The sequence below is a fragment of the Styela clava genome, chromosome 5 (assembly GCF_964204865.1).
Source record: "Styela clava chromosome 5, kaStyClav1.hap1.2, whole genome shotgun sequence".
In the NCBI taxonomy this organism is placed as follows: domain Eukaryota; kingdom Metazoa; phylum Chordata; class Ascidiacea; order Stolidobranchia; family Styelidae; genus Styela; species Styela clava.
Window position 1 is genome coordinate 11962728 of NC_135254.1, and position 14023 is coordinate 11976750.

The 14023-nt window shown below is 35.9% G+C and overlaps 2 protein-coding genes across 2 annotated transcripts; both read left to right on the forward strand.

Moving 5' to 3' along the window:
• The first annotated feature begins 2603 nt into the window (after positions 1-2603).
• On the forward strand, positions 2604-7888 carry LOC144422864 (uncharacterized). Its single transcript, XM_078112762.1, has 3 exons — positions 2604-3066; positions 3438-4061; positions 4106-7888. Exons 1-3 carry the CDS (start codon positions 2604-2606, stop codon positions 7654-7656), a joined length of 4638 nt encoding a protein of 1545 aa, XP_077968888.1. The 3' UTR covers positions 7657-7888.
• A 691-nt stretch (positions 7889-8579) lies between these two features.
• Positions 8580-13778, forward strand: LOC120344218 (uncharacterized). Its single transcript, XM_039413335.2, has 6 exons — positions 8580-8876; positions 9853-9946; positions 10724-10966; positions 11539-11766; positions 12216-12375; positions 12744-13778. The coding sequence occupies exons 2-6, from the start codon at positions 9904-9906 to the stop codon at positions 13042-13044; spliced, it is 975 nt and encodes a 324-aa protein (XP_039269269.2). The 5' UTR covers positions 8580-8876; positions 9853-9903; the 3' UTR covers positions 13045-13778.
• The last annotated feature ends 245 nt before the right edge of the window (positions 13779-14023 follow it).

A 14023-nucleotide genomic window follows, 5' to 3' on the forward strand; every position in this document is an offset into this window, starting at 1 on the left:
GAGGGCAAGCAAAACCTACAAAAAAGTTTAAAACATGAAGTATCTCATGTGCCTGCCCACCAGCACGCACACAAAAACACAAGCCCAATTAAATGAGGCTTGGGCCAAACTTAAAAAACAAAATACACGATAGTAATAAACTTTCGGGCTGTTGTACTCTCTTTCAACAATTACGTTGATAATGACCAATACCTACAACCTCATGCAAAGATAATGTGGGGAGTGGAATGTAATAAATTTGCGACGATAGTCATACTCATGAAGCCATGAAAGCTTTAAGAAAAACCAAGCCATGAAAAACTACACTGATTGCTAGATTGGGCATTGCGGAAAAGGTGATAAGTGGTTTAATATACAAACAAACGCAAAACCATGGCGGCAAATTCGGTGTGCGGACACTCGTAAAAGCAATTATTAGGAAAAACACTAATCACACGTGAGCAGGTCTGTAGCCTAATACATTGACGTGGCCAACATTGTTAAAACAGTACCGGTATACACACAGAGAGAACAAATCAAAAATATGCCACTAAATGAATGTTTGAAAATGTTACACTGTAAGTTACACTGCAAACTATTTACACATATATAGTTGAATACTCAGTATTCAAGCGGAATTTCTAGAAATAGCAGTATATCATACTCTTTGTCACAAAATAAAATATCTGAATCAATCCCTGTTGTATTCATCTTTCGATTCTGTTATGATGTCCGTATGTTGCCTTTATGCTGCCATGTAATTTCATATTTCGGCCTTTACTTGTTGATATTCCTTAAGTGCTGGTTCATTGTTGTCAATCTAATCTTTCTGCGCCGTTCAAAAATGCGACCGCAGCCGACGACTACCAAACACAAACTTTAAATCCAATCTTTTATCCATAAACTTCTTTAATTCCGGTGGATGGGCCTTGGTCATGTTGATATCACGAGATACAAATCTAATAGTAAATACCGAAACACACAGCGCGTAGCATTCTCAGTCCAACAGCATTGATTGATCTTTCATCTAACAGAGCAACAAAAACACGTCCGACCCAGACGGCAGTCTGGCAGAAGTGATCACAGAACAGTTGTTCCCTTGCAAATTTTATGTTGTTTACACTTTAGGACAGATAATTGATCACAGAACAATTCTTCCCTTTCAAATTTTATGTTGTTTCCAGTAGACTCTCATCAAAATAAACAAATATAGTAGGCTACAAGTGCTACAACGCTTGCATTACTGCACTGGTAGGACCGTGAAAGAATAAGTTACGGTAATTTCATTGTGGTAAGACACCGGTACCGGCACCAGTACCAGTATCGTACTTACGTACTGAGCTACCAGTACCGGTTAGCAGTCAGCCAGCATCTTACCTGTACACTGTAGGCCATATACGGTAATTGATCACAGAACAGTTGTTCCCTTGCAAATTTTATGTTGTTTACACTTTAGGACAGATAATTGATCACAGAACAATTCTTCCCTTTCAAATTTTATGTTGTTTCCAGTAGACTCTCATCAAAATAAACAAATATAGTAGGCTACAAGTGCTACAACGCTTGCATTACTGCACTGGTAGGACCGTGAAAGAATAAGTTACGGTAATTTCATTGTGGTAAGACTCCGGTACCGGCACCAGTACCAGTATCGTACTTACGTACTGAGCTACCAGTACCGGTACCGAACCTGTAGGTCTGATATTCCGTTCCGCATACGATAGGCTATAAAACTTGCATTGCAGCATTAGTAATACCGCGGAAGGAATAAGTCAATTTCACTGCGTTACGGTACCTGTATGGCAACTTACCAGTACCGACCTACAGTAGCTGTAGTACTGAGCAAGACAATCGATCGCGAAACCGCTTGAAATAAGTGTAAAACAGTGTTCCCATGAGTAAAAATAAATACCGCGAAATTTTGTATGAAATATCATATCTCATAGGATTCATATAAAATTTAAGAATAAACAAAAGCAATAGCCTTCTAGCGAAAAAATTAATCTTTAACCACTGAAAATTTCAAAGCAATTGGTCCAGTATTCGAAGAGAAAAGCGACTTTTTGAAAACGTGTCAAAGAACAAGAACAAGAACAACAACAACAACATAATTAGGCCATGGGCCGAAAGCCGTACGGTGTCGGTTGGTGGTGACTGTTTGGGGGGAATGTCAACTTTGTATCATTCGATTCAGAAATGATTCCTGATTACGGTAAACTAAAGTTGACATCCTCAAAGTGGAGCAATTACGCGCAAGAGGCGCCGAAACTTGCCTTGTCGCGCCATCTTAATCGGATTAATGACGTAAAAAATCTTTCGTCACGCTTGGTTGGTTTGCGAATAAAAACGTAAAATAGACGTATTTTGTAATTCTTATTTTATATGTTTTAATATTTTCCAATTTATATAACTTTTTTTTAATTGTAATACCGTTTAAAAACAACCAGATGTGAACGTTTACGCGCAATTTTGTAATAAATCTCCGCTATCCGTCGCTATCGTTGCTAGGCTACGGGCGAAGCCGCCGACTGTCGTCTGCCAGTAGTTCGACTGCTATTATTTTTACGTTCCGTTTCAGGTTCAGTGTTCGGTGATTTCAATGAGATTCCGATAGATATTAAACTATGTCAGAAACCACATGCTGTATACACTACCACGACTGCGACGATGGCCTTTTGACTGAGATATCGATCAAAAGTTGTAAAAGGATATGGTATAGTTCATTAGCCTGGAAAGATTTGGAATGTGAGGTAGATAAAGAAATAGCAATAAATATTTTGAAGTTGGATGAAGATATTCTTAAAACTAAGCAATGCCACAAAAAATGTTACTCAAAGTTCACGAACATAACAAGAATTAACAGAGCTCGTTCTAAAAAGAAGCCCATAGACACCGAAAATAGATCTGAATTAGGAATCAAGCCAAAAAGAACTTCAAGCGAAATTTTTGCAGATATTGGTAACAAATTTGCAAGACGGAATAAGAATGTTCTTTCCAAAAAATGCATTATATGCAGAAAAGAAAAATTTATTAAAAGACATAAAGCACATTCAAGAGAAAAACTGTCATGTTGCGAATATTCGTCTGGTAAGATTTTTTCAGATAATTCAGTATAGATGAGGGGGTCTGGCATGGATATATCATTTATTTTAACCAGGCCGTGGGTTGAACACTAATTCAATATTCTTGTTGCAAATTCATAAATAACGCTATAAGGTAATTTATATAATCCAGGCAGTTTATAATTGAGTGTCAGGATGAGTAACATGTATGAGTTTGTTGTATAGCTGATTTTTAGGCACACATAATAGAATTCGAATAACATATCAATTTAGTTATTGATGTTAAAGCATTTGTTTAGTATAGCAACGCACATGTATTACATGATTTTAATTTAAAAGTTCGAGAGAGATTTCTCATTTTAGTTCCATACTGATGTAGGCAATATTTTATTTCAGGTGGCCTTTTCTACGAAGCTGCCCTGGCAAGAAACGATGAGTCTGTATTGGTGCAAATCAGAAATAGAGACTTGGTAGCGATCGAAGTGCGATATCATCCGTCGTGCTATAAAGAATACATAAAAATACTAACAATCAAACCAATATCTTCGTCAAATATCAACAACGAAAATGTATACACCAAACATTTTGAAAATTTTTGCACATCTGTTGTTAACTCTATAATAATAGAAAATGGAAATCCAATTACACTCATTAAATTGAAGCAGTTGTTCGTAGAATTTGTCGCCAAGGATGGCCTGTACATAGATAGTGACCTACAAACGTCATATTTTAAGCAAAAGCTGAAAACATGTTTACCAGCATTACTTTTTTTACGACCATCAATGCGCAGAAAAAGCGAAATTGTGTATTCACCGGAAAGCAAAAAACTCATCGCAGAATATTTGGAAAGTTTGGAAATAAATGGAAATGACTATCATTACGATGAAACATCTCAAGTAGATTTTATATCCGAAGTCAAACGAGACATGTATAGATCTGCCATTTTCCTGAAGAATGTAATCAAAAATTACGAAGGATGTGAAAAGACCTGGCCACCAACATCATCGGATTTCGAACTTCGTAATTTACAGAAAAGCATCCCAGTAGAACTTTATAATTTTTAGCATGGATGGTAGGAGCAAGTGAAGATATTAGCAACGAAGGATTCCTAAATGTCTCTGAATTCTACAACATAAGGTTAGTTTCGCTTGCCCAAGATGTCATCTATCTGGCTTCAAGGGGTAGAAAACAAACACCGAAACACTTAGCGTTAGGAATGACAGTTAGGCATTGGACCGGTTCTTCTCGACTTATAGAATTGCTCCACGGCCTTGGCCACTCGGCATCCCATTCTGTTGTGCTGGAGCATGATACTGCATTGACCGAATTGCAACTGCAAAAACACACGATTGTTCCCGATGGGTTTCTACCGCGCATTCCGTCAACAATTGTTTGGGATAATAATGATTTCAATGAAGAGACAAAATCTGGAGAAGGAACGACACATAATACAAATGGAATTTTAATACAGGTTAGAGAAACTGTTGTTGCCTCTCAATCACGAGAAAAACTTGCAAAATCTAAGCGACGTTCTGTTCCAACTCGATCGGAATTCATAACTCCGTACCGGGGTTCAAAGACTTCCGAACCTGCTAAGATTTCAAAAGAAATTATGTATTCCACTGCCTGTTCTACGATAACTTCCAAATATTTGAACATAGATCTTGCATACGTACTTCTTAAACTCCCAGAAGTTTCAAAAACAGTTGTTCCGGGCTGGACTGCTTTTAATACCATTCTTAATAAAAGTGCTGCCCGTGTGTCGAATATTGGATACTTGCCGGTTATCGACGCACCATCTACAGATATATCAACAATTAACACAGTACTCGAAAAAAGTGTTGCTATTGCTGATGAACTTGACTTACACTCTGTTGTGGTGGTATTTGATCAGGCCATATACGCTAAGGCCCAAAAAATACGTTGGAGCAATCCACTTTTCTACAAAAGATTGGTTTTGCGACTTGGAGAGTTCCATACATGCATGTCATTCCTCTCTGTAATTGGAAAACGATACGAAAGCTCTGGTCTATCGGATATATTAATAGAGTCCCGTGTCGTTGCTCCAGGTTCCATTAATAGTATAATGCATGGTCGCCATTACAATAGGAGTATTCGAGCCCACAAACTCGTGTTTGAGGCGTTGCATAGGATGCGGTGGAACGTATTCATCAAAAACCAATCATTGCAAAGCAAAGCCAAGGTTTTCGATTTGGCATCAAAGCTGAATAATGCTTATACAGACCCTCAACTATTCAAACAAATATGTGAAAGCAAAGAAGTGAGGAGTCTAATGGTGGATTATCAGCTTTTTATAGAGCATCAGAGCAAGATGAATAAAACATTTAGTTTATGGAGTTCTTATATCGATATGGTTGAACTTCTGCTGCAATTTATTCGCGCTACTAGAGACGGCTTATGGGATCTCCATCTTGCTACACTTCATAAAATGCTACCCTGGTTTTTTGCATATGATCATATCAATTATGCGAGATATGTCTCAGTCTATTTGTCTGAAATGGAAAATTTGTCATCAAGTCATCCTGAAATATATCAGTATTTAAAGCAGGGAAATTTTTCCGTACAGCGTCATGCTCAATATGGTTTCAGCCAAATTGCCTGCGATCAATTAATTGAGCAAACTTTGAACAGAGATTCTAAAACCCGAGGAGGAATTCGTGGGCTATCTTTAAACAAAAATGCTGTAAATAGATGGCTTCTATCACACCATCAACGCGCTCTTATTTCTATGGCATGCAGGGAAATGGCTGGAAAAGATTCTACTAGACGACAACGCAAAGACCTTGATTCTGCTAACTCAATCAGAGATGAACAAAACGTGCAATCAATAGTCGATACGGTGACCTTCATGACCGACCCGTTTGATTTAGAATGCGACTCTCTGATGAACCTTTCTTCGGGGTCCGTTGCATCAGATGCTATTAAAATGGATATGGAAGACGCATTTAGACTGGGAAAAAACAACGCAGATTTATTTTGCCAAAACCGAATTCTTGCTAATTCAACTGTAAGTATATTTACTCCTATAAAACAGCTAAAATTAAAAACATTTGCTTCGGGTAGCGCCAAAATTAACGAAAAAGTACCACACTTCTCTAAAAAATCAGAAGATAATTTCTATAGGCTTCTACTTATTGGAAAATCGAAAAATATAGAACTGCAAGAAATGCTAGAATATCCATTAACTGCTATCCCCGCATCTATTGGATCACCAAACGGAACGCCGGTGAGAACTAATAAAGCCAGGCTCTTGCACGAATTGGAAAATAGTGTGCCAGAAGTATTAGTCAAATCATATCCATTGAATGCAGCTCTTGTAATAGATGGTATGGCTTTATTGCAATCTTTGAATAATATTCCGGAAACTTTTGGAAGACTCTTAAATATGATTTTCGACAGAATAATTAATATGGCAAAGTCTTACAATTGTAACAGGGTTGACTTTGTGTGTGACACTTATCCAGATATTAGCATAAAAAATTTTGAAAGGTGTCGAAGATCATCGAATGAAAGCGAAATCATCAAAATAGTAGGATTGGAACAAAAAACGCCTAAACAGTTTAAAAAGTTTTTGTTTTCCGGCAAGAATAAGGAGGCTCTTGTAGAATTTTTAATTTCGTTTGCTCCGAATTATCAACCTTCATGTTCTGTAGGGAAAATGAAAATTTTTATCGGCCACGGTGCTGAGTGTCACTGCATCAATTTCAGGCAATTCCAGCTTTGCGTATCGGGCGAGCCTTCTTTGGTCAACGATCACGAAGAAGCAGATACCAAGCTTTTATTACACGCAAAGCATTGTTCATCGGAATTTAACGACGTAATTATTAACAGTCCTGATACCGATGTATTGATATTGTCATTGGCACATTCTTCCGATATTGGATGTAATTTGTATTTTTTAACGGGAAGTGGTTCGCAGTCCAGGATGTTATCAATCAGAAAAATGGTTAACTACTTCGGAAATGTCTTTTGCAAAGCTATTCTGGGTCTACATGTATTTAGCGGATGTGACACCATTAGCGCTTTCCGTGGAAAGGGAAAAGTGAAGGGTATGCGACATTTATTGAAATCAAAAGAATTCATACAAGCTTTTTCAAAGTTAGGAGATCAGTGGTACATTCCAGAAAATATTTATATTCAACTTTCAAAGTTTGTTTGCACTCTTTATGGTTACTCTGATGAGATGTCTGTTAACAAAGTACGTTTTGAAATATTTCAAAATAAATCGTTAGACGAACCCTGTATGCCCCCATCTGATGATGCTATCGTACTCCATTCAGCACGTGCAAACTACCAATGTGCCATACACAGAAGAGCACTGCAAAATTTTATATCTGCTCCAAATCCTGATGACCACGGATGGATAGTAAATGATAGCAATATAAATATTAAATGGATTTCAAAACAAATTGCCCCAAACTCAGTGCTAAACCATTCTAAATGCAGATGCGCCAAATTAAATTGCAAGAGCAGCAAATGCCCTTGTGTGAAGTCAGGGTTTTCATGCTCCAGTTTGTGCAGCTGCAACGATTGTAGCAACGCGGATGTCATACGTGAGGAAGACGATGATATTAATATCGAAATATGGTTTTAACTTTCATGAAGTCCATCCCAAACAACTAAAATAGTGACATACATTCATTATACGAGATGACGAGCACGAATTATTTCAATTTAAACATATTCAATAGTGATTATGCACCATATTAGCCGCTTGCTTGTTCATTTTTTATATTTTAATTGCTTTTTTTTGCAATTCTTACAATTGTTATAGTAAATTTTATAGCAGGTGGGACATGAGAAATATTTTGCCTTTTGTTTTTTTATTATTTCTGGCCAAACGCGCTCTTGCTCTCTCTGCACTCGTTTTGTGTTCTTTTCATAGCATAGTGTTTTTTAATGTTTAGTTTTGCCATAATCAGTTTTGTTACTTTTACGGAAGAATATGCCATAAAAAAACTAGTTTTGAAATATCCGTTTCTGTGTGTATCGATAGGAAACAGCAGGTATGGTCATTGCAGATTACTTAGTCTCCGCACAATAACAGAAAAAAAAATGTTGAAAAGCAGTTATGACGTCACATTTGACCAAAGAGCAAATTGTGACGTCACCTGTACCAAAACTCACCCCTCAAAAATTTTATTTTACGAATCCGTCAAAGGTTTCGGTATTGGACGTACAAATCTCAGGTTTAAGTAGAATATTATATGGTATATATGGGTTGAGAGGGCATGTGACGTCATCGTTAATTGTGACGTAATGCTCCACTTTGGAGATGTCAACTTTTTATATTTAGTAAATTAGGCTTATAGCTTTTTGACCCACCAAAATTTAGGTTCCCCCTCGAGGGTCACCACGAACTCGATTTTTAAGCGCTTTACAGATTTCGGCCCATGGCCTAAATATTGAAACGATCGTTATGTCCACTACGTGTCCAATAACAACAAAATTTTGAAACGAACGTTATGGCCACTAAACGTGTCCAATAACTCTTGTGCGAAGACTTGATTTATGATAGGACAATATAACATTACAAATACTGTGCCCTCAATAGACATTAATCACACTGTTAAGCATGTTAAGTATAACATTAAAGTATTCTAGGCGGATTTGCTGAAGCATGTTCAGTCATTGCTTGATTGTGCGAATACCTGAGTCAGATGCGCGTGTGTGATGCTTATGATTATAATGGAATCTGTTCGTTAATTGCAACATGACGCAAACATTGTCACAAGATTTGGCGTTCATTGATGATTTAAATATGGAAATTTTGATTTTATCGTCATTTGGATAAGAAGACAACAAAGAACTAATGTGAGTAAAAGTTTCTAATATGATTTTCTTCAGTTTGTATTGATGGAAAAATCAGGTGTTTTGCAGATTGAACTGAAAACTCAGTAACTATATCAACTATACTAAGCATCTGTTTGCGAATAAATAAACTATCGATTATAGAAATAGAATAACTCATGGGAAAAAGAACATTCCTTGAATTTTCTTATTGCAGAGGCTTTGAAAAATCTCATATGCAAGTGTTTCATGTAGTGAATCATGAAGCCTTGTTACAAGGTTGTATTCACCATTTAAAGCAGGGGTCGGCAACCTTTTGTCGCTCGCGGGCCAAAATAAAGGGGTGCAAGTCATTGGCGGGCCGCACATATTTTTAGAAAAGTGAAAACCGAGCGGTTGATACTTTTTATAATAAAAATCAAGCAGTGATACATCTCTCGAATATAATATAGTTTATTTCCTCATTGGATTGCATTTCAAAAAATTCCATTTGATTCCGAATCCGGCCCACCGGCTGTAGGTTGCCGACCCCTGATATGAAGTAACTGCTTCGATAAAACGAAAATTGTCAGAACAATGAGTAAGGCAATTATCAGTCAAAAAAGTTCATTTTGGTGACAAAAATATGTCTGCCCTAGCCTACGTTATAGGCTATAGATTATTAACACATTATTGTGAATATTCAAGCAGTTCTTCCGCGATCTCAAAAATAAAATATTTAAGATCAAATGGGATTTAGTTAAATACTTGTCGGCTGTAGAAACGTTGAAGTCGCTTATATTACTTTAAAATTTAACATTGTTAATTATTATTTATTTTATCAATGGGCTAATTGCATCATGTATAAATAAAAGCCCCTTTTTCCATGCGAAATAAAAAAAAATTAAAAAAATAAGATTCTGTATTTTGATATACGTTTATATACATACCCTTTTAAAGCAAATATAGAATTCAGGTTGAAAAAATATTTGTTATTATGAGATTCTTTCTTTGAATACAGAATATTGTCGCAAAGATATATTTTCTATCCAGTTGAACTCCGCAATTACTGATGGATACTAAGAGGATATGCGTTTTCATGTTTTTCATTTTCGGTAAGATCAACTTGTAAAAATTAGATGAGATAAAACACTTAATATGGGTGGATTCATGAAAATGAAATGAATAAATGAGATATTATGGATTGCACTCATTGCAGTAGGGTGTACCTATAGCTACTTCAACATTTTCTGTGCCTTTATGCCAGGGGACCCGTGTACTATAGCACGAAAGGATACTGTATAGCATGAATCATCTATATTCCGTGATTCAAAGGTCTTGTATCAGAATTACATTTCCGTGTGATGAGTGACCTTTGCACCGCTCAATATAACCGAGTCATGTTTGATAATGTTAACCTGAAATAATCGTCTTGTTAAACAAATGTACCTGGCTATGACGTGGATGCAAATACTTCCGCGTGGGTTCATGGTGGCGCCCGAAAGTATGACATTATAACGATAGGTTGAATAAATTCCATCTCAGTGGTGTACATTTTCTTTATTCAGGTCATTTTTTGTGCGTACCTTGAAGAATGGAATGGCAATTTTTAAACAACGCTGCCGCTTGCTTACATTATTACTACTTTTGCATGAACATTATTTCTGCCAGTAGCGAATAGAATACACGGTTATTTGCAGGCACAATGAATTAGGACCAAAATACTTCCAATGACATAATAATTGGATCCAATTTGCCTATGTAGAAAAGCAACAAGGTCATTCTATAAACGTGGACGATATCACAACTAAATGGCACCTGGTAACCTGCCATATTCTAGTGCTTATAACAACTAAAATCACTATACTAAAATGTTTCTTATTTCAATAAAGATATCGTATCGGTCTCTGTCGCTGTCATCTGTGATAACATTACGATGTCGGAAGCTAATGGAACAATTGCATCACCAGCATACCCCGCTGGGCCGTTAAGCGTTGGAAACTGCACAGAATGGACTTTGCCGCGTAGAGACAACCACTTGAAATCTACCCTGGTGATTCACTTGAATAGTACCAGCCTACACTACAAAAGCAAAGGGTCAAAGAAGTTTACCAAAGCAGATTTGGAAATAGGAGGTAACATTATCGAATTGAAATTAATAAGGAATATGAAAAAGATCAAAATAACAATATTCTGTTCAATAATATTTTAACAGTTAATCATTTGTTTTTTTTAATTTCCGTATATTTGCATATTCCAATGCATGCCCAGTTTTGTGATATATATGAAAGAACTCATTTTCTGAGCTATACGTATGATAGTATCTGATATTTACGGGATCGCAGTCATAACGCCTCCAATCGTACAGTTTTATGTTCACAAACACATATATATAGTCTATACCAGCTTGTAAAGATTGTTGTGATCAGCTCATATATACTCACAATCTCTTTTCCATTTAGCCTACAAAATAGTTTTCAACATGTCTCTATGAAACGATGATTTAAAATACGAGACACGATTAATCGATATGAGATATTTATTATGTCTAATTAAACTGACGTAGTGGATAACAACTCAGTAGAGATATTTACTATATTCTTAATAAAGATTTAGCAGAATTGTGCAAGTGGGACAAGTTGGAGACGTGGGACAAGAAATATTTGAGACAGCCGAATTACTGTTAATCACTTTTTGTGTTTGCCAGGTGTGAGAATCACAAGTCTTCCTTCCGGCACTTGCTTAATATTTCAACCAAATTCAAAATGTAATATCAACAAGGGGGAAAATTGTTCGTATAATATTTACTATTTTGACGATGTTCCGTCAATGAAGATTAAGTATTCAATCAATTGGTTTCGGAACGCTTGGGGTCCCCCTTCATTCGATTTAGAATATAAATTTATCTCCTGTACATTGGAACATGAAGTCAAAGGTATGTATTATAGTTTATTGTATTTGAGGGAAATAACAAGTTGTAGTGTTTTGCAATTGCACGTTGCAACTTCGGTAAAGGCAATATTGACAAAAATATGAGAAAAATGTCCAAAGCTCGCGCATCGGTACTGGTACTACCTTAGCTGAGCACCCCGTTTGCCGAAAAGATCGGCGGATAAGCGCGACAGAATAATTTGTTTCCATATATCATAATGAGTGTTCCCATGAATTAAAATAAACAGCAAAAATTACGGGAAGACTTCGAATATTATTGTACTCAGAGGAAACTTTAAACATGTGAATATTATTTTCAGTAATTTCTTATATTTTAAAATACTGAAAATTGAAAAACAATGGGAGCAATACCACTTCATTCTATTATAAAATAAGTCACTCTAGGATTAGGCAAATTGGTACCGGCAAGGCAAAATTTTATACAATTTTCAGGTACTTCCATACCCTATACTAATTTCAATAGCAATACCGAAAAAAACATAGTTACAGAAAGTTCCACAAAAGGTGTTTATGGAAGTCTCGCAGCTGCAATTATCTTTGCTGTCTTAGCTATAATTGAAGCGGCGGCTCTCGTGGTTATTTGGATTATAAGGTAATTATATTCATTTGTAATGTATGCATCGGTATTTTGATTTTTGTTCAACGTGGTTAAAACACGATCCAATCGAACAAGTTTGTTATTGGATACTGAAGTGAATGCATGGTCAGTGTATGTGGATCATTTTTCTAAATTATTGTTGTTGTCGTTTTTGTTGTACCCGGTGATCATTTAGTTGTGAAAGTGGGGTTTATCTGCAACTGCAGAACCAATTAATCTCGAAATTTCCCTACTGGAAAATATAAAAAGTCGCAAGAAAAGTATTACTTCTATTTTCCTATTATTTCTGGGGCTGAGGTTGGATACCCTATTAAAATTGAGCATCCTACCTCAACTCCATAACTAAACTTTAATATATTCAGAAAGAGGGATCAACAAAGCGAATCTTTAAACAAAAAATGTAATGGAATCATAAACTCACAATTTAAACCTGATAAAAAGTGGATTCACTGTCAAATGTTCAATTATCAGAACCAGAAAATATTTACGAAGCTCCCCTTGATAACGATGTGTATCAAGTTACATCTGGTAACCTCAATACATCCCCAGCTGACGCGTCAGATGCCTACGATATGGCCCAAAGTCATGAAATGGTATACAATGAACTTTATACAATGCAGTAACTACTTTTACGTGGAGAAAGTTATTAAAAGACACCAATAAGACGCCCGAATTGGTGAAAGAATGTAGAAAGCGTATGGGCACGACTTACGTCAGCTCGAAACCAGAAAGAAAGTCGGTAAAAACGAGTTGCTCAAGTATACTTTCCATCAACAATCATTTGTTGGCCATATCATTTGTTATTATTGTGCGAGACTTTTTTATACACTTATATCCAAAATTACTTATACTTGCAAGAGTAATTATTTGTTTGGACAAAATTAATACTAGAGCATAGCATAAACCGCAAAACTAAAAAACATTTACAACACCGAATTTGACAAAGAAAATAGAAAAATTGCACTATGCAATTCAAGAGTCATCGTTACCCGCGCACTGTTTGGGTAGTATTGAGCACCATTCTGTGCTACGACTGAAAATAAGACGACAAATCTCAAAAATAAGGACGATCTTGAAGTCTTGTTTGTAAACTTATAAACTAGAAATAGTCAAGAATCATTACCCTAGATGAAAATGATAGGAATTGTTACAAATGATGTGATGTTTTAATTCAACAACGAATATGTCGGAACTTTAAATATCCCAATGGATTAGAGTCTCGTCGAAAATGCATAATAATATTTCAATTTTTAGTCAAGGAAAGGTAACGCCGATGGTATGAACTATTTTATTTAGGAATTAAAACGAATTTCATGATTTTATTAATCTTAACCATCATATTTCCGAAGTGCACTTACTATTTTGCTTGTTTTAATAAATATATTTAAGTAGCGAAAGTACATCATATCAATATCTCACATTCCATATTTTCTATTGCATTCTCATTAACTAGTCATCCTTGAAAGTTCATTATATAAGATTTTCATTAGATGATGGTATGCAGTCGAATTTTCCATTACCTGATCATTGAATATTGTATTGAAAAGGTTTTTTCAAGCGAATATCAAGCGAATTAAATCGAATATCAAGCGAATTAAATTTTCAAGTTAAATAAAGTTTTGAACTTACAACAACTTTTTTT

Coding starts and splice junctions, on each gene's coding strand:
- LOC120344218 (XM_039413335.2), top strand. CDS start 9,904: ATGGATACTAAGAGGATATGCGTTTTCATGTTTTTCATTTTCG. Junction 9,947..10,723: donor TTTCATGTTTTTCATTTTCG/GTAAGATCAACT, acceptor ATTTCAATAAAG/ATATCGTATCGGTCTCTGTC. Junction 11,767..12,215: donor ATTGGAACATGAAGTCAAAG/GTATGTATTATA, acceptor TACAATTTTCAG/GTACTTCCATACCCTATACT.
- LOC144422864 (XM_078112762.1), top strand. CDS start 2,604: ATGTCAGAAACCACATGCTGTATACACTACCACGACTGCGACGATGGC. Junction 3,067..3,437: donor ATGTTGCGAATATTCGTCTG/GTAAGATTTTTT, acceptor ATTTTATTTCAG/GTGGCCTTTTCTACGAAGCT. Junction 4,062..4,105: donor ATCATCGGATTTCGAACTTC/GTAATTTACAGA, acceptor TATAATTTTTAG/CATGGATGGTAGGAGCAAGT.